General features: G+C 35.3%; 1 protein-coding gene across 1 annotated transcript in view; it reads right to left on the reverse strand.

Annotated features, from left to right (window-relative positions):
- The window catches only part of ZNF407 (zinc finger protein 407), a 335,692-nt gene that overhangs the window by 81,397 nt on the left and 232,551 nt on the right, over positions 1-21,744 (reverse strand). Inside the window, exon 8 of the mRNA XM_059481372.1 lies at positions 17,459-17,637. Coding sequence (XP_059337355.1) covers positions 17,459-17,637 — 179 coding nt within the window. The remainder of the gene's footprint in view (positions 1-17,458; positions 17,638-21,744) is intronic.

Below are 21,744 nucleotides of genomic sequence, written 5' to 3' on the forward strand. Positions count from 1 at the left end.
GGATTGTGTGGGGTTGGAAAGACTTTTGTCCATCTCCCACTCCACACCAGCTCAAATACCTCTTACCATGGCAGCATTCCAGAGGTGCTCCAGTGCATCTCCATGCTCACAGCAGAGCTCCACTGCCAGCTCTTGAGGACAACACTCTGCTACTTTATGGGTTTTGTAAATAGTGATACAGTGATTTCAATAACACTGTTTTGGTTTTACACCCTGACTTAGATCTGAAATACAATGCAGTAATTTCTGGCTAATGTTGACCTTTTTGGTGAAATATAAGCAAATGCTACCTTTTGCTGCAAACACTCAGTGATTCTGCAGCACTAGTGGTAGCACATACACAGTGCACATAAACTGGTGTTTGGAGCAGCATCACCACAGATGAATTCTAATCTGAATCCTAACCCTAACCCTGGACCATTTCTTATCCTGTACTTAAAGATCAGTCACAAAGCCTCTTGAGTACAAGTAAAATTTGAATTATAAGGAATTTCAGGGCTCCTTATTTTCCTTACCATTTCTCATAGAGACAAGGAGGGAAAATAAGCCCAAAATTCAGTGAGTTGTGGACTCAAAATACCTCTTTTCTTCTTTATCCTTTAGTTCTATATCGAATTTGGACAAATCTTATAATACATTTATTTTATTTACTCAATGAATGATGTTTTAAGGCAATGTGGTCTTCTTATGGTTAAGCAATGCAAAATAAATATATGGCTTCAATTCTGTATTGCTGGGTACTAAAAATTAATTACAATATGAATTAAGTAATAATTCCACAAAAACATTTGTTAAAACCAGCTAACAATATATCAATCATTATGCATGGTAATAACCAGTTTGGGGGTGAAGGTGTTAGAAAGTATAACAAATAGTTCATAGCAGTAATATTTAATTTAAAAAGGTAAAAAAAAAAAAAGAAATCAAGTGTTTGAAAAACCTTCTGTCACTAAGCTGCCATCCAGAGCTGTAGCCTGGAAGTCACTTACAGACACCACACAGCCACAAGGTTGCTGGTACTTGGCTTTACCAAAAATTAAAGCCATGAGACAAATGGGTAGAAGGGACGTAGAATGCAGGCAGTGCGTGCCACTGCTGAGTGCGTGCCTTTCATAGCCGTAATTTAAAGAGATCAGAAGGGGGAACAATGAAGCCCAATAAAAACGGAAAATGCTAGATTAATGACACAGTCATTAAAATAAAAAAGGTGGAGTTATAAGAGGAACAGCTCTTATTTGAATTATTGAAATTAAACAAGTTATTGTAACAATCATTCTAAAAATCACATTTTACTAAGTTCAAGGAAGGAAGGAAGGAGAAAAATAGAAATCTTCATGGGAATATTTCAAATTGTCAGTGGCTTTAAAAAAGTGATTTAAGATTTTCTCTTGTATCTTCTCTTTCAATTTTAGAATTTTAGTTGCCATATATTATAATGGTATTTTAGCTATAAAAGTAGTTTTCCACTCACTGTTCTCTTGCCTTTCAAGGAGACAAACAGTTTTTCTTTCCTCTAAATGAGCACAATAAAATGGGTAAGCTGTCTGGGGAAAAAGAACCCAGACAAACTGGTGGTATAAAGCTCAACAGAAAAATGTGGTACAGAGAAGAGGCGATCTAAAGCATGTTTACTGTATGCCATGTAATTTATTCTACCAGTCATGTTAGAATAAGAGTTTCTCACTGCTGAATTATCATTAGGTTTTGTTCAAAAACAAACCCATTGTTACTGCTGTCCCTGACAGTGTACCTTAAAGAAAGTGGGGGAGAGAATCTGCATGCAAAGCTGTACCATGAAAATAATAATTATGTAATAAATAGTTAAACAAGGATTCTAAAAATCAGGCCACATCCTGCTAAAATTCCCTACAAACCTGCTTCTATAAGCTCTATGCATGTCTGTATGCATTTTAGTAGACTAATTTTCAGCACTTCAGTAAGTATTCTCCTATCTTCTTGCAAACCTTCCTGATGTATCAATAGAACTATCAGTTATGAAAAGATTGATATCAAGAGTCATCTAAATGAAAAATAGAATAAAAATGCAAACTATGGATGCATTTAGAAGAACCAAAGCTTCACAAGATTTTCCTCTCCCTAGTTGATGTAGGCATACCAACAGATTGTCTTTCTGTCAGGCAAACCCTGATGGAGATAAATGTAAAGGCTGGAGTGCATGCCTAATTTTTACACACAAGCTGCAACCAGACCATGGATTTATGCTTCAAGGCAACCAGATTTCTCCTTGTGTACTCTTACAAACTGCTGCTGCACTCAGTCCATCTTGTTTAAATGCCTTTAAAACCACACACAGGCTCTGCCCCCTCCTCCACTCCTACTAATTATATACTTTTTGTTTGAAGAAGCAAGCGCTTTATTGCTCATAATTTTAGCTATCACTTGCTTGGGCACCTTCTACAGATCAATAGCACATAGTTAAGTGGATGAAAAGGCTAAATGTGATTGTCATTTGCAATTCAAGGTTCCGTGTTCCCCCCACATACACCCCCAACACCTTAAACTTTTAAGCGCTGCATTTGGATTTAATTTTAGAACACTGAATTCCTGTTGCAGGTATACAGTAGCTGTACATTCAAACCCCTTTGTCTTAAATTAAATATCTGTCATTTTTTAAGGCCAGAATACTGGCATACGTTATAATAAAAACTAGCATCCAACCTGCAATTTTACGGATTCCATTGCTGGTGGCCATACATCTTTGATGGCAAAACTACATTGGTTGTAGCGCCATAAAATCAATAAATATTAACCTTTTCTGACACTTTCTGCACGGATGCTTTATCAGTCGCTGTCAGGTGATACAACAGTCAGTGATGTACTGTATTTTTCGGCTCAGAACCAAAACCAAACTAGGAAATCAATGCAGATTAACAAACCTTTAAATACAAAAATTGGCAATGAAATTTTGGTTCTATGCAATAAAAATTAAACCAAATCACTATACTGCAGAACCATAAATCTATTACAAATATCTCTAAAAAAGTGTGAAATATAAATACATTATTTTTTATGGAAAATTAATCACAACAATGGAATGAAACCAGTTTTATATTTCATGACTGACTTACCTATTACTGCTTACAAAATAAAAAATTTACCCAATAATACAAATCCTCTATCTCAGTGTTCTTTAGAAACTCAGAGTTCCTGGCTTGATGAGAGACACTCATAACAGCTCAATGCACTTAAAACTCAATTTCTAAACAATGAAAACAAAAAAATAAAAGTTTACTGGAAATGAAAAGACATCATTTAAGTTATCTCCCACCTCATAAAACTGTAACAATAACCATGTTTAGATGCTCCTAAGCATTTAAAAGCCTAAGGCCTTTAATTATTGGAAAGCATCTTGCTGTATACAATCCATACTGTAGCAGGGTAGAGATTGAAAACTTGGAATTGTTCTATTTCTCCCTGTCCTAAACACTGCAATTTCTTCTATATAACACTGTACTTGTTTACCAGAGCATTAGAAATGATGTTTACTTATGTGTAATTCATGTTAATTTTTTTATTAAAATATGAGCTCCTCAGATAGCATGGCCTTTCCAAAACACTTCAGACTTCTTAAAAGCTACCACGAGTCTTGAAAGCTTAGGACATGTTTTATTATTTCTTCAAACATGGACTCTGGTAGTAATTTCTTGGAAAACAATGGCTATATGGGTATATTTATAGTCAGAAAATCCTGAAAAATAAGGACTATAATTTGGCTTTATTCATCCTATACAGCCAAAGCCTATTAGAACTTATTTGTAGTTTTTGAATCCATTTTCAAGTATCTTTCTAACAATGCAGGTAGAGCATTGGTGTAAAGGCAACAATTTCAAAATAAGAGATAGTACCTGAAACACTAAAATAAATTAGTAAAACCTACTGAAAATACAGAATTAATATTCCAACAAATTTAGAAATATATATGCCCAGTGAAGTCAGTAGCAGGTACACAACAGCATTTGGAGAAAGAGGGAACTGCTTTGGTAAGTGCAATATAATGCTATGGTATGCAAATGAAACATAAATTCAAAAGCACTAAAAGCTTTATCAACATAAACTCTATATTTTAAACTGAAGTACAACTTTAAATTTGCTGTTTCTTTCTATAACATCTGCAATTCTAGATTAGCGAAGACAGAGACCTACTTCTGCCAATCAGCATCAGGGGCAATCAAATTGCAAATTCTACAATGATTTCTTAAAAAAAAAAACACTGGTAAAAATAACTTTAATCAGCTCAGTTTATCTGCTAATGCTAATATTGAAAGGATCCGCATTTATTTTGAAAATCATCCATAAGAAAAGAAAGAAAGAAAAAGAAAAGCTGTGAATTTAAGAAAGGATGAAGTCTAAAAGTTGATAAAATTTAAAAAGAATTGGAAAAAATCATTATGCCTAAAATTCTCTCATGTCACTATGTGGACATCTCCTTATAGCTTACTTCTGCATAGCAGAATCATCACAGAGAGATGGCTCTGACATTGCAAAGTGGATCATCTTTAGATTGGGAGCCACTTGTGCACCTGCACAGCCACCCTTTGAAACCCACTTCATACCAGAGTCTGAGTTGCCTTACATAAAAGCATCCCCCAAAATCAACAATTCTTCTCCCAGTTTTTGGTGACAAGGTGGCAGCAAAATCAAAGTACTTTCAGAATCAGGAGGTCTAGGGTCTCCATCAAAGCGCCATTTGCTCTCTCTGCTTTCCCAAGATTCTCAGGAACCTTATGGTGGTTATACCAAGTTATATAACCATTTACTCTGTGTCCTCGAGTACTTGGCCAATATCTCAAACCTGACAATAACTTCCTGCAATTGGAGTTGACTGTTGCATACCAGTTATCAGATATGACAATGGCTTTATTTATCAAAAATGCTCTATTTTTTGTTAATTTTAGAATTATTGCCTTTTATAATTTTAAAACTGATATCTCAAGACATTATAAGAAATATATGCAATCAGTTGGTCACTTACATAGCTCAAAGGTTTGCAGGAAACAGCATATGCAATAAAATCCCCCCCACAATTACAACAGAGAACAGAGGATTGCGTTCCCCTCTCCTAGCCCCTGTCAGAGCCCTCCTGATCTGTACTACAAGTAGGGCCCTGCTGAATTACAGATAACTGACATTTCATTATTTTCATATGCTGATAAACTTCTAACTTCACATTTCAGTATTTTTGTTTGAGTGGGTAGAAGAACACAAACGGTTCAGCAAATTTTACTGACAATTTTGATAGTAGCTGAATTTGCTCAGAGGAAGGTGGACTACAAAAGAAAGGGTCAACAACAATTAATAGAACACTGAACACTATTGTAACAGTAAGGATTTGTGGATGAATCCTTACCAGACGAGGCTAACTTGAGTTGACTAGAAGCAGCTTTATCCCACGGGCACTTTGTGGTGGTGACATGCACTAATACGTGCGGACTCCAAATGTTTCGCCATGGCTTTTCCTTTTAAATTTTACATTACTATAACATTCCAGAAACTACTACAACTATTCTACTGAGTGCACAATTGGTTGTTTAATAACTCCTATCCTAACTTCAAATTCTTCAAATCGAGTTCTGAATTTTGGATACACCAAATCCAAAATCAATGTTACATTAAAAATATTTGCCTAAAATCTTTCAGTGTATCTTGAGATAACTTGATAATCAGTTTTGACTTTCTTTGCTATCAATAGATGTTTTCATTTTATGTTTCCTCTAGTACTATTACTTCAAAGTAGGTACATTCTTTTACATCTCATAAAACCTGTTTTCTGAGAACTGTTATCTGCTATTAGTTCCCAGACTGATTAAGAAGTACCATTTTGGCAACATACAAAAGAAGTAGGAGCATAGTTTAGCATGTAGTATGGTAGTTATCTCAATGATTTTTTGTAAGAATCATCTATAATCCCAAACACTTACAGGGCAACCCACTATTCTAACTATAGGAAAATTACTAATAAAAACCTCTTCCATTAACAATATTCTACGTTTCTGAAATGTTATTTAAGCAGGCATTGTGACAATCAGTATCTGATCTTATTTAAATACCAGAGAAGTCCTTTTAGCTATATATATACCTGTCCAGAAAGTCTGTTTTGGGATGTCAGGGACCTCGTCTACTTTCCAAAGCCAAGGAACTGGAATTGCACCCCCTTAAACCAGCAGTACCTTTCATCCAGACATGTGGAATCTGAACCAGCAATCTGAATTGTCTGAAGCCCAGAGCTTTTATTAATGCTCAGGTTCCTATGTAATTTATATGAAAATTGCAGTCACTTTAAGGTCTCTTTTTACTATCAGAGAAAATTATATGAAAATCATATTGTAATGACTCAGGGAATGAAAACATCTGTATTAAATCTGCAGTGGTTACTTAAGTACAAACCATTTCTTTGATGTTAGATATTGATGAGCGCATACTCATTCCAATAAATGCAAGACATGCATAAAATATCTTAAATTCAGAAGATGTACTAAGAAAAAGGGGTTCCCCACTAACTGGCCAGCTGGGAGTTAAGAGATATGATATCTGTCTCCATGGCTTTTTGACATGATACAAGAATTATAGACAGCTGACATGCAGTGTATTTATATGAGATATAGTTCCATATTATGCTCTTATATGTTCACCAAGAAAGTGAAGCAATCTTTCTTCTGTGAGACTTCTACCTATCTTCATTTCCTTTAGTGCAAACAATTATAGACAAGCTCCTCTCTGAACTGATAATTTTTTAGAGGTCATTCAGCCCATAATTTCAGGTCCTAGTCACTATCCTGATGGTCCTTCTTAGGAAATTGGACCCAGTGGGAACGTTTTTTCCTTCTGCTTAGTCTATGGGTCAGCATTTTCCTTCCCTTGTACTTCTTAATTCCCTTAAGTGGCAATTATTTAAGGTAGAGTTAGAGAAGGTGCAATCTACATTCATCCAATAAAACCTAAATATTAAAAAGGACAGAAAAATCCAGCATGGTTACTAAGGATATATGGGAGAGCATTTAGCATTTGAAAGGTACCAAAGATCTGGTAAATGAAAAGATGGAAAAAATTATGAAGAACTATTTGAAGTAAAATAGAAATTAGAAGTACAAAAGAACATGAGTATCAGACAGACAAGGCATCCTACTTAGAAAGGTCAAGACTCAAGATGCCATGTCAAGGAATTAATGGAAAGTCAGTGCAGCACAGATTGGATTAATGAAAGCAAACAAAAAGAAAGTCCAGAAGAAATTTTAAAAATCAGCATGGAATTGCAATGATTTGTGATTCATTGGAGCAATTATTGCTGAGGGCTCTTCTCTTCACTCATGATCCAAAGTAGTAAAGCTCCAAGCACAGAACTAACACTGTGCTTTAATCCCTCATACCTATGCTCTGGCTTTGGCTCAGATATTTAATCAATTTACTTCACAGCTGCTGGTATGTGTTGGATTTGAGCTGGAAATTGTCATAGGAATGATTTTGCTAGTCCTGGGCAGCTTTTGCATCAAGTCTGCTCCCCACCCCACCAGCGAGGGAACTGAGGGTACACAAGGAGTTGGGAGGGGACACAGGCAGGACCGCTGACCCAAGTGACCAAAGGGACATTCCATACAACATGGCATCATTCTCAGCATGTAAAGTGGAGGGGAAAAGAAGCAAATGGGGGGATGTTTGGGGTACTGGCTTCTGTCTTCCCAAGCCACCACTGCATGCCACAGAGCCCAGCTTTCCCGTAGATAATACTTACCAGGCCATGCCATGTGTTGAATTAATTCCTTGTGTTGCTTTACCTAATAAACTGCCTTTATCTCAGCCTAGGAGCTTTTTCAATTTGAGACTGAGATTCAATCTTCTGATTCCCATCATCCCTCCATTGGTGGGAATGAGTGACTGGGGTGTGGCACTTAGTTGATAGCTGTAAACCACGACAACGCCAGCACTTTTCCGATTCTGAAATAATTTACTATTATTTGTGCAGTAATGAACCTATGACCAACAAGCAAGTAATTTTGTGTAATTTGTAAAAAATCTAAAACTCAGACAAAGACTTGCAAGCAGAAATACATACTAATAATTTAAGCTATTTATCAATGATAATTTCAGTGCAGATTTTTGGGACACCAATAACATCTCACAGGAAGAAAAAGCATGAAGTGTCCCCTAAGTAATGCACAGCCACAGAGAAAGCCACCAAGAGGTGGTGGCATTATGTAGGCAAAATACACCCTGCTATGGTTATTTGAAATAGAGTGCCCATAGGTCTTTGAAGAACTGTTAGTTCAACTCTGCAAGTGATAAAATAATTAGTTCATCATGAAGACAGCACAGTTGAGAAAATTTATTATTTAAGTTTATTTACAGATATTTATTATTTATATTTTCATTTGAATTATATTTTTAAAAATTATTTCTATCCCAGACTAGGAATATATAATTATTTACAATATAGTTTAAATATGTAAGTTATTAAATAAGTTTTATCTACTATATATATTAAAAATTTATCACACATTCAAATAAAAATTTTAATTTCATTCTTCAAGTTGCGTCTTATATTTGTTTTATATTTACTTTAATGAAAATTAAAAAATAAGATCTTTTTATTTCTTAGAATTCCAGTATAACTTCCCTAGATTATAGACTGAGAGATCTAGACTTAAAAAAATATAATAGGAAAGCAATTAGAGTATAGGACAATCTCCACATAAAAATATCCTGAATTATTCCTAGGCACTATATATCTTTATTTTTAATTCCTCCTGTAAGATTATTATCTATCTTTTTGTCTGTTTGAGAAGTTTCCTTGATGACCTTGATATCCCATTTTTTGGTGCTTTTGTATGAATTTTAATATATTGCTATTCCAATACTAGTATTTCCTTTTATTATTTACATTTGCCACAGACTATTATGCATATATATCTTCTAGCACAATTAAATATTTTTGCCTTTCTAGATGGCTGTCATGTCTTAAGGGCTTTCTTCTGCTTCTGCACTTAAATATTTCAGCCTTGCTTTAAAAGTTTTATGTTAGGATAGCCTATTTTTAGCTCCAAATAGGCAATAATGTGGCTCGTTCTTCATGAAGGATATTTTATCTCTTAATATAATGAAATAGTATCTTGGAGTAAGATTACCTTCTTTTCATCGGTGAACATGACATCCTTGCAGAGGCACCAGTCTTTATGGATACCAGCAGGGATCCAGCATGGGCAATGCAAGGAATTTGCAAAGCAGATGCTCATCCAAGGGTGTATTAAGGCTTCAACAAAAATTCAGACCTGAAGAGGGTTTCTCTATCATCCACGGTGGCACAGCCCCCATGCAGGCCAGCCAGGTTCCCAACTTGGGGAACTGGAATGTCACAGAGAGGAACAACGGGAAAGGAGGTGCACACCAACACACAGATTAAATATTTAGATATGGACAAAGAGATTCATCTGCTCAGGAGCAATAGCTCACACCACAAAAAAAAAAAAAAAAAAAAAAAAAAAAAAAAAAAAAAAAAATTAGTTGTCCTGTTACAAACTGGGATAGTTTTCAGAAAAGGAACAATGACTGCTAGGAGGGCCGTGGACAGAAGTGCACTGGAAAGAAAGCAGGATTGTGACTGCAAGGTTCTGGTGCTCCACACAATATGGAAACCCCTGTGCAATGGCCCTGCAGCTTATGGCACACAACAGGACACCTGTTATACCTCCACTGAGCAGAGGTATTAGGAGGTGTTCCACACTTTGGTCTAGGCAGTATTTTCTTTTTCCTGTAAAAGTATATTCCGAACATTTTTTTCTTTAGTGAGACTGATTGGCTTTCATTCTTATCTGAGAATACCTTTCACTTAAAGGATGTAACTAATATTAATAGTGGTGGGTTTTGAATATTAGATGATGTAATATTTGCATCAAAATATTTCAACACCTCCTTTCATGTCACTCAGCAGGAATATATGCTGATTGTTCAGGAAAAGCATCTAAGGAATTATGAAAGGAGTCCCTATGCTCTTCAACAGCAGCAGAAAAAGCAATATCCTAGGGAAAAAAAAAAGACAAAGTACTTTCATGAAGTCAATTTTTTTTTTCTACTTCACTTGTTACCTGGAAAGAACCAACTTTAATGTCATGACCACCCAGATAAATATCCTGGCTATGGAAGCTCTGCTAGGTATACAATGCCTTCTGAAAAATGACAGTTCTAAAAAAAATTACTTGGTTTTTTTTTTAAACACAGATTAATCCTTCCTGAAACACAATAATACATAATCTACATATGTTAAAAAGAACCTGGCTTTCTCCTTTACAAACAGAAAATCATTTATACTAGGTTTTTATTTCAAGCACACACTAAAATTATTATTCCTCACAAAAGAGGAAAGGGAGTGTCTGCCAATCAACATGACATGCTATTGAAAGACTGGTACTAATAGCTATGACAAGAGCAAACCTGTTTGAAGCAGAGCTGCTGCTGCTTTTTTCTTTTTTTAAAGCATACCAGCCACCAAAAATAATGCTTTATCTGACTAGAAACCCAAGCAATATTCCACTGCTGTAAAATCTTGCACCTGATTTGCCTATGTCTAGCAATGATAATTTTAATATTGCTTCAAATGACAGCATTTAAAATGTTTTATTTAAACAGTGATAAAGACTAAGAACATTAACTATTAAAAAAATATTAAATACTCATGCAAACAAAACTGTATATCTATTCTTTGGTGGTTTTACATCAGGTATGAATTGCAAGTTCGTATAAGTACTCAACTGACTTGTATTTCCATTGCTGCATTGATAAATAGCATTTACTGATTTTATATTTTTGTATTTTGATAAATTTAGATTAAATTTGGATTAAATTTGTATTTTGATAAAATTTGATAAATTTTAATAGAGAGTATTAGAGCAAACAGGCTTTTATTATTTAATTTTTCCTATTTTTTAACTCCATATTTTCTACTAAAGAATCAAAAAGATGGAAAAGAAAGGAGTAGCAAAAAATATTTAGAAGAAGAAAAGCACTAGGATACTAATATAATTGCTATATTATCAGGTTCTGTGTGTCCAATTCACATTCTGAATAAGTCTGCAGTTTCCACTTGGTAATACAGTTATACCTTGATAAAATCACATAATAGATCACACCATAACTTTTAGCAATCAATTTTTTCTCTTAATAATTTGATAAATGTAGCTGTCAAGTGGGATAAAGATCACAATTTTATTTGGGATTAACTATTTGAACTTTCAGAATTCCATTCATGAATATTGCAACTGTTACAACTGATAGGATCACAATTTTGTCCCCTGTTGATGATGCAATCATGCTGCAGGTTGCTGGTACAGCCCTGTTTCTCAAAAGCCAAAGAAAGAAAGAGAAATGTGGGGAAGCACAGCCTTTTGAAAAGTACCCTCAAAGTTTGGAAAAACATTTTTCAAAGATATATAAAAGAACAGAAAATAACACAGTAAAGGAACTGCAAGGGAAAGAGCAGGATTTTATATGGATTCTTTAAACACATTAAACCAATAAAAAATGCATGTTACAAGATATTTTATCAGGGATTTATTGAATTACTAGAAACAAACAGATTAAGTGAGTTTATTTCCACTTCAGGCTCAAAGAGAGTAAGAATTTAGCGCTGATGATGTGAATGTTGCCTCTCTGAGAAAGAACACTTTGGGGGACTCAGCTGTCTCCTCAGCTATTCCACTGCTATCACAACACACAAACAGATTCACAAACACAGCCCTTAACAGGAGGCTGTGGATTAGCACTATTTGAAGGTTTAAGAGCAAAAAGGACTATTAGATAATAGTCTGACTTCTGGTATATCAAAGCCCCTTTATGTTTTGCAGTGAACCCAGCAAGCTTGGGCCCTCCTAAAACCTATTTTCCAGAAAGACATCCAGTCTTCTCAAGGCTCAAAGGAAGAGAAGAAGAATAATTTCTTTTGCTAGTTGCTGCCAGAGCTCAATTGACCTCATATTTAAGTGTTTGCACCTTGTTTCTCATTTCAATTTGTCTGACTACGCTTTCAGTAACTGATTTTTCTTAGGCTTTTCTCAGCTAGACTAAGAGTAGCTCATGTCTGATATTTTCTCCCTGTGAAGCAACTCATACACTATAATCAAGTACCTATCTATCATTTGGTCATGAATTATGTAACTCTTCATGAACACTAAGCGTTCAATCACCACGTAGGCAGCCAACTGCCAAAACACAATCGTCACAATCTTTGTTCTGTGAATGCCCAACCCCAGAGGCACCTATAATTTTCACAGAGGCACAGGCACACAAAGCTGTACTTCCAAGCATTCCCCAAAACATGTCTGTGCAGAGCGGCGAAGCAGCTCACTCTTTTAGTTCTGTCATCATCCATAGGAGTAAGTGATCCTCCACTCCTACTCATGGGCTATGGGTAGTAGACTCTCACCACACACTGGAAAATTTGAGTGCTTTGCAAGCATAGTATCACTGTCACAGGAATAAAAAACACAAAAACCTTACCAAAGAGTACAATGAGTTGAGCTGGCTTCACTGATTTTTTTTTTTTTAATGACTTCCAAGAAGACTGCTAATTCTAAATTAAACATCGCCAAATTTTCTGTTCAATGCCTTAAGCAGTTCCCTAATCACATAGTTGACCATTATGAAGCCATTTTACAGCAAGAGCTTTGTGACTTAAACTATTTGCATTGCACCTATTTTGCACATGAGAAAACTTGTACAAAAAGCAGGACCATTATATCTTTTGCTCAGTGAAAAAACAGGTTATTCTGATTTCTAGGGTTGCATTCATTCTTGGAAATCATCTCCACTTTTACAGTGCAGCATGGAAATAACAATATGGAAAAAACACTCAGTATCACTGCATAACTTTCAACATCATCACAAAACCAATAATGAGCAAACTGCTTCCCTTCTCTCTAAAGAGTTTTTTGCTTATGACCAGTTTAGTATCCACAGAAGGCTACTATGGCACACCACAGATGCCATGAACTCTGCAGTTATTGGAATAATGGAGATGTTCAGGCATAGATATTACACTGTTTGGACATAAATAATGCATTATAATAGTATTACAATGTTTATAAGACAAGAGCTCCTAAATGATGAACATTTAGTTCAAACTGAAATTATCTCTACCAAGTGATATTCCTCCAAAGCAGACGAAGCACTGAGAAAGAAAACTGAAATACTGATCCCTTGCAAGATCTACCACAGGTATGGGCCCTTCTCCTGTCCCACTTGACAAAGTATTCAGGTTTAGCTCAACTCAGTATTGCAACGTAGCATCAGTGAGAATAAAATACATTCAAGAATTTTGGAAATGCAACACACACAAGAATCAAAATATTTCTTCGGCTTGCTTTGAGACTCACAATTCAGACAAGCCCACAGTAAGAAACAAATTTTTTTAAATAAAACTATCTCATTTTTAGAAAAACCACTAAATAATAGTCACACCCATGATATGACAATTTACTCATCTATTTCATTCATTTTCCATTTGTAATGACACACATTCAGATTTGCACATGGACAACAAGAATGTACATGAACAGTTTCTTCTAGAACCAAATTTCTATCACTTAAACATTACCTGCAGGATTCCTTGCTCATAAGCCCATTTCTGTTCTTAGAACAGCTGTAAGATCTATCAGTATCTTAAAAGGGGTTTTAAAAAGAAAATAAATTCATATTGTGGATAATGGCCAATAGTCTCTGGATTCATGGCTTTTTTTCCAACAAAATTTGAATTTTAACACAGACCTTGAGAAAATGGGTCAGAGAATATAGAGAAATAGGCACCAAATTCCTGCAGAACAACACACAGACATTTTTAAAAAACCAGATTTGATGCTTCATGTAAAATTAAGGTTAAATGCATAAACTGGTATTTGAAATGTATGTCAAATTCAATTCACAATTTAATGTGCACTGCATATATCTTTGTTGGCTTGTGTGCATTAAAAGCCTGTTGCTCAAATGTAATAAATTTTAAAAGTTAAAGACAAAAGTATAATCCAGTCTGTTATTGTTTTCAAATATCCAAAATTTATAAGGAATATAGTTGTATTGTTAAATAACGCCCCCTATGACAGAGAGAAACTATAGCAAAAAGAAGAAAGAAGATCTGAAGACCTGGTTTGCTGGCATTTCTATATATCAATTTAGAACAGAAGTGCTATCACCTTGCAACTACAGTATCATCCTCACAAATGTAAAAGACAACTTCTTTTGCCTTCCATCTTCCACAGCCTCTCCCTCTGAAATGCAGCTTCCTCAATCTCCTTACTAACACTGACCCTACAAAGCAGTACAGTAGCTGCCAAAGAAAGCTAACGAGAAACTAATATTAGAGCATTATATTGTTGTAGCAGGGCAGCTCACCCCCACCAGAGCTTATCTGTTGTTTGTTAACCAGTCAGATAAACAAGACAAGCTCTCTTACAGTGAGTTATTTTGGCACCATAGGGTTGACACCTCCCAACTGCCAATAAACATCTTACTAATGGAAGTGAGATCTGGAAAGATAAGCCAGATTTTTGACAGACAGATACCCACTTTTAAAACTGTAAGAGCCATACCAAACTCCCACAAAGCAGAGATTTTCTATACATTTCCCTGAAAATCTGTGGAGTTTCTCCCATGAGGAGGAACACCTGCTTTGCAGTTACTCCCCAGGGATTAAGTGAAGGAATGTGCACATTACCATGGTTTAAGTGATAAGTTAGATTTGACTCCTAATCAATACTATTTCTTTTCCAATCTCTAATATAGGTACCTTGATATTGTGCATTTTTATGTTATGCTGTAATCTAATAGCAGTTCTTTTTCGTTTTATACTCTGTAGTAAGTGGTTCTGATTAAGATCTTTCATCTGCTATCTCTTGTCTGTTTAATAAATAATTCATTTTATAAACAGATCTGACTTGCCATCATTAGAACTTGCAGGCCAGGGAGATTCCTTGAACTTAAACTGTTGCCAAAATCTGAGGCTAAAGCTTGTCTGAAGCTTCCACTCTTCCCGCAACAATTATAAAGAACATTAAATCTAAATTAGAAATCCAACTGTCAATCTTAATTTCACAGACAAGAAACAGACTTGGCTTTTACTCCCAGTCACATCCCAAAGGTACCCCACAGCTACACTCTCGATGAGGTGTGGTGAAGGAATTTCTGCCTGTCCTTCAAAGTGGCTGGAGTTGGTGTCTGTCTCTTTGCCAGTGAAGATACTTATTCTATCTGCTCAAAGAAGCAAAAGGCCAGCTTTCCTCTTACAAAGCAATATTAGAACATAAAAGACAGACAAATATGTTTAAGTTAAAAAAAAAAATCAATCTTGGATGACACTTTCATACTCCTATCATCCTAAGGGGTTCTAAGTCGTGTTGTAGATTCTCTGTGGGTGCAGCCAATGACCAATAAGTCATCAGTAACTGTGAACCAGACACAGAACAAATCTTATTTTTATAAGGGATGTTAGCCAGGGCACAGGAGTTGTCCTTCATTCCTCTAAAAACCTTCTCTAAAACCTTTAACTCTCAGATGTCCAGCAGTCAGAAATGGATTGAAAAGAAGAAAATAAACTTCCCTTAATTTAACTGTGGTATCAATACACAATTATCACCCAGGTTTCTCTTTAATAGTGTTTCTTTTTGAAAGGAAAATACAGTATCATCCTTTCTGTAATGGAATTACACAAACAATGTTTCAAGACTTTTGTTGCATACCAGTCCTAGGCGAGCCTGACAATCTGTTCTTGCTAGTCCTAATATATTTGCACAGTACCCGGTTTAGTGCAAGAGGATTTCTACAGTATAAGAGTGAATGTATAGAAAAGAAATATCATTAGGATACAACACACTGATGACTGTTTTCCTGTGTTACCAAGACAGGCAAGCTGAACAGTTTTAACCACAGCATGCTGCAATGAACAATTGATTTATCCAGATACAGTCTTGAACTAATAATGGCAAAATGTACATAAAATGTTTGTAATTTTGGAATGTTACTGACTCTATCACTGTTACAGCTCTCTGTTATATCTATCAGCCTATTGAAAGCATTTGATTTTTTCATATTAAGTGGGATTATTGTAATAAAGATCCAACAATGTCTGGATTTAAGCTCTGAGTTGAATATTCATTTGCTTTAGTGAGAACTATGGTGAAATGTGATCAGTTTTCTGACCTATTTTGAAATTGGTATTCTGCCAACTGGCATTTTGTTTGCACATCCAGATATTATCCACCATATGCTGACATGACATGATGATTGGTTCCAAAATGAAGTGGAATACTTGGCAAATAGAAATATATGGTACAAATAATACACTGCCTCTAGTCAGGAAAGCAAGCAGTCATTTTGAGAAGACTGAGAGGTTTTAAAATAACTACAGTGTACGTACAGCACAAAGCTGCATGAAAACTCTCCAGGTTGTGTTTTTTTACAGATATAAGGGTATCGAAAACTAGGATATTAATTCCTGACACAAGATTCACATCTGACACAGGAGTACTAATAGTAATAATTCAATGGAAGATTAATTTGCATCTCAGGGAGACTCTGGCCCACATAGCTTCTTCCTCCTCTGGATTCCCCAACTCTTTCTTCTCACCATCTGTTCTTTTTTCCCACAGCTCTGACTTGTCTTTCCACTCAGTGATGTCTAAGTTATCTGCCTCTCCTGCATTAAGATCACATTTCATTCAAGCTCCACACTAATTTTGTTATTTCTCCTAACCTCCTACCACTGAACTCTTTATTTTTTTCTCTTAACTTGATGCTTCCATTAATCTTCTGCCTTCCAATCTGAACTGTAGAATCTATTAAAAAATAACCCAAAAGCAAATAAAAAGTAAAAAAATTTGTTCCTAAACAGAAGACACCCCATCTTTTTTCTTTTAATTCCTGTTTCCAAAGCAATGTTTTTCTTTTGCATTCCTCCAGTGACTTCCATGTGTGTGCTCTCTAACACAAAGCCTGAAAAGATACATCTAAGTTGTTGGTTGAGCTCTGTTGTTCTATCTTTTAATGAAAAACAGTCTACATTTTGTAATGAAATCTAAGAATTTTTAAAGCAGTGCATTAATTTGCCACTGTATTTCCTATGGAATTTTGTTTTTCTGTTTTTGGGGGAATAGCATAGGCAGAGGACTTAATAAAAATGTTAAAAAACATTTCTCCCTAAAAGTTCAGTTAAATTTCAAAATGAGGCGTCTAAATAGCACGCACTTCTGATGTTTATTGAACTGCAAGATTTGTTTGTATAACATGAATAGATTTCAGTGCTTAATGCATAATCTTTAACCCTGGAAAACTTGAAGAGGATGAAGCCTATTTTGAAACCATGCTCTTCTTCAGAATAAATTATAATAACTTCTTGTTTTGTTATTACTATCATTTAAGCATGTGCATTTTGAAAAGAATTTGTAAGCAAAGGGAGCAAGGACCTTACCAGCGTGCAAGTATGCCAGATCAGGATTTTCAATGTCTGGGTGCAGTTCTTTCAAGTGGTTCCGAAACTCCACAGGGATATTTGTTCCATACTCACACCTAGGACAGTTATACATTTTTACTCCTTCATGCTTTCCCGTATGCAAGATGTGTTTACGGATATTTTCTGCACAGTTAGACCTAAACAGCAAGGAAAAAAAAAGAAAAAAAAATTATTTTCTACCAGTGGTTCAAATGAAACCTAGTGTTATATAACCGAAAATCAGTAGTCATCACTCATTTTTCATTATCTGTAGATTTTTTGCATCCTCTTAGGTTTTGCACAAATGTTGTCCCTTGCATGATGGCTCCCAAAGCTGTTTCAGGTTAACAGAACATTACATCTGAACCAGAATGATTGATTTGTCACATTTACAGAATTTCTATTTTTCTCATGGTAATCAGTGATTGACGGAAATTAAGCAGAAGAATTAACAGAAATTAATTAAAGAAAAATCTTTACTTCGCAAAATTGAAATACACAAATGCCTATAATATTCCCAGTGGAGCTCACATGAACCTTTCCTAAACAGTTCCTAAATTCAACAGGAGTTTTTGTGAATGATTTTTGATGTATGTTCCACCAACTTTCATCTCACTGTGTGAACTGTTCCTAGGAAAGAGAATTGAGTTGCTCAAGTTTACATAGTTTTGAAAATACACACGGATTCTGGTTTACTTCTTAAAAACAGCTTTTGTGAAAGTAGTGGAGTTTTCATGCATAAAAGTCAAATTACATATACAATTAGTTTAACACATTTCAAAGCAATATTTATAATCATATTTCTGAAAAAAAATTAATATTTCCTTTATTCACAGAGAGATCCATATGGCAATAATTTTTAATTTCTAGTCTTTCAAATATTCCAGTCTCATTACAAAATTATTTTGCATTAGAATTTCCTACTTATTCAAACTTAGTGATTAATCCTACATGAAATACACTGCTGCACCATTTATTTCAATCAGAAATAGTCAGTATATTTATTTTTTACTCAAAAGAACAGAACTGTTCATGTGTACCATTGCTTTGGAGTTTTGTTTATTGTTTAGACTTTCTTACTAGCATATACTATTATTATTGCCAAACTAAGAACAGTAATTCAGCCTAACTGAAAAAAAGTACAAACAGTCATGTAAACTACATAAATGCATAATACTTCACAAATACTCAAGTAAGGCTACTGTAGCATTTTGGGCAACTGATTATATACCCATCATGGGGTAGAAATTCTACAGTATGATAAAAATGATAGATGATAGAAATGACATCATGATTCTACATCATGACAGAAATTCTACAGTAACAAGCACCTAAAAAAAAGACCTCCAAAATAAACTGGAAGTAGCAGCTTGAAGTTCTGCTGGAATGCTTGTCTCTCCCTCGGAAATGGACATGGTAAAGTTGGTATCTGCCTTACGGTGCTGCCAAAGCTCACCCTCTGTCATGTCCATCTGCTATATACTGGTATCATGATCAGATGCCTGAGAATGTCAGAGAAGACACTTATCACTGAAAAATATACAAAATATTGGCCCTCAGCATCTTTCAGAATTCAGCCCTAAAAAAGTTACAGTGTCCATAAATGTTGTTAAAATGAAATACGTATTTTACAAAATGAAAAAAGGTAGTGTATACTGCAATGAAAGCAGGAGACAACCTGGTAACCTTCTATCATGGGTTATACTTTAAAAGGCAGTAGATTAAAGCAGAGCATACAAATCTGAAATAAAATATCTGTGTTCTTTTAGCTCAGCTCTCATACTATGCTAAGGAAATATATAAAACTTTTTACTTTGAAATATTTCTGTGAAATATATAAAGGATCTGTGGAGAGCTATGTAAGAGTTGTGAAGAAAACCCAGGCTGTTCAAGCAATAAAAGGCCAGTTCCATCTCCTTTGATTTGGAAATTGCTCCGGCCACTTTAAACAGAGCACTCCTGAAGCCTCATTTATTCAGTCATCAGTAAAAATCTGTCACTAAACACAGCAACATACAGATATAAAAAAATTAACCCATATTTTTCCATGTGACAAGGCCAGGAAGGCTTAATCAGAAATGAGGAATGTGAGATCACAAGGCATTACAAATGGTCCCTCGTATTAGGTTGCAAAGCAGCAATTGCCATCATAAGGTAAACCATGATGGCAACAACTGGCAAATCCAAGCACTTCTGAATCCAAGTGATACCTTTAAATATGACAGGACAAAAGTGTACTGCATATAAAATTTTTTTAATTATTCAGGGTGCTTTGAATGTGTGTTTTATTAGGAGTCTTTTCTTATGTACTGTACAAGCATGTTATCATATGTCTGACACAAAAAACCCCCACGAACACAAAGTGTGTGTAGTTACATCACTTTATATTATATGAGTAAACTCAGAGGTCTGTGATTTTAAACAGCACTGGATTTCTATCAAAGCTATCTCATGACATGAATATAACTAAAACATTATAATGTTGCAAAGGTGATGATAATTAAGGTTTTGACAGGCCTTGTATGATAAGATTCACTTCCAGGTGTTTATAAACATCAAAATACAGATTTCCTTTGTTCTGAAATTTGGAAAACAGAGTCCAGTGCAATAAAAATTGTTTGAGGAAAGTCCTTCTGGTTTTTGAGTTCCAGTCTGAATTATGGCCACAAACAAATAAATGCAGGTTTTAGGAGACTAGCCTGTGTTTCGGTAAAGCTACCTTAAAGTAGAGGTTTCTAAGTTAAATTACTATTACCATTGCTTCATGTAAGCATGCTTTCATCCTTATGATCCATTTTCAAAATCAAATCTATATATTTCTGTCAATTTGTCCATGCTCTTAAGTAACAGGAAGAGAACTCTTAAAAGAGACTTAATCTTTCTAAAGCTACAGTCAGTGAGTTTACATTTAATTCTGATGTAGAGAAATACAATAAGAAGTCTTCTTTTTATTTCATGTCTTGCAGTAAGTCTTCTTATTAGATGTTAAAAAAGGTTTGAGACTTGATGCAAACCCCACAAAAACTGTATTAAAGGGAAGAGGGAGCCTGTATGGATTTTTCAGTGTCTTGTCAGTGCTATACACAGTGAAAGAGGAGATGGAACATGTTGCTAAGGTATGTTGCAGATGAACAGGAAATACGAGAGGCTTTCCATGCATACTTCCAATGCAACAAACCCGTATGAGCTCCTCCATGAAAGACTGATATATTGGGAAGGGCATAGGCCTACTTTCCACATCCAGGAGAGCTCCCACATTTCCGTAAAGGATAACACTTTGAAATAAGGGAGACAGATGGTAAGATTCTCCTGAGAAATGTAGCTACTGCTTGCTTAGGATGAACAGAAAACCTCTTCTGGAAAAAGACAAAAAAGGGCATTTGTCTCTAACATCCATCACACAGTGATGCGTTCCTATTGCTGTTCTAGCTGCACATTCCATGCTGCCATTACAAGTCCCTTCCTACCAACCAGCTACCTTTTCTGTTGTCAAGAAATTAAATGTTGCTGCATATTCCAGAAATAAACCTGCTGCATAAACCAGAAATCACTTGTCAAATTTAAAATGGCACTTCAGTCACAGAATCACAGCATGCTTAACATTCAAAGGGACTTCTCAAGATTGTCTGGTCCATCCCTGCTGCTCAGGAAGGATGACCCTTGGCCAGGTGCCCAGGAACATTTCTGAACGTCTCCAAAGACATCTCCCACCCTACCTGGGTGCCTCTGTGAACAGCCAAGTTCAGCAGTTAACTGCAGACCTGTGGCTGCTGCCCTTGTCTTTCACGTAGTGTTTTGGATAAAAATCATGAAATAAGAGAAATTCACAAAATATCTGTCACTAAATTTGTCCATGCAGAATAGGAATGTTTCTATATTTTTAAGGGTTTTCTACATGACAATATATTAGCATTTTATTAAACAGCTAAATGAAATATTGCAGGAAGTAATAAATTTTTTCCTATTTACTAACAAGAAACTGAAATTAGAACACTCTTCCATTATGTAGTGCCTGACATTTTCAGAAAGATACTTACTGCAAGACATGGAAATGGAAGGTTTCAGAGGTGCATATGAGGCAAAATGTTAATTATCTAGTCTACTAATTTTTTAAAAATTTAGCACCTTCTTGGACTCTTATTTGCACAAAATAAACCTTCAAAAGGCCTTCTCCAGAACATTAGGTATAAACTTCCTTTCTGCAGAGAAATGCACGTAACATAAAGGACTTAGGGCAGCTCCATTGGCATCACTATTTACAACAT

This window comes from Ammospiza nelsoni, chromosome 1 (assembly GCF_027579445.1).
Source record: "Ammospiza nelsoni isolate bAmmNel1 chromosome 1, bAmmNel1.pri, whole genome shotgun sequence".
Classification (NCBI taxonomy): Eukaryota; Metazoa; Chordata; class Aves; order Passeriformes; family Passerellidae; genus Ammospiza; species Ammospiza nelsoni.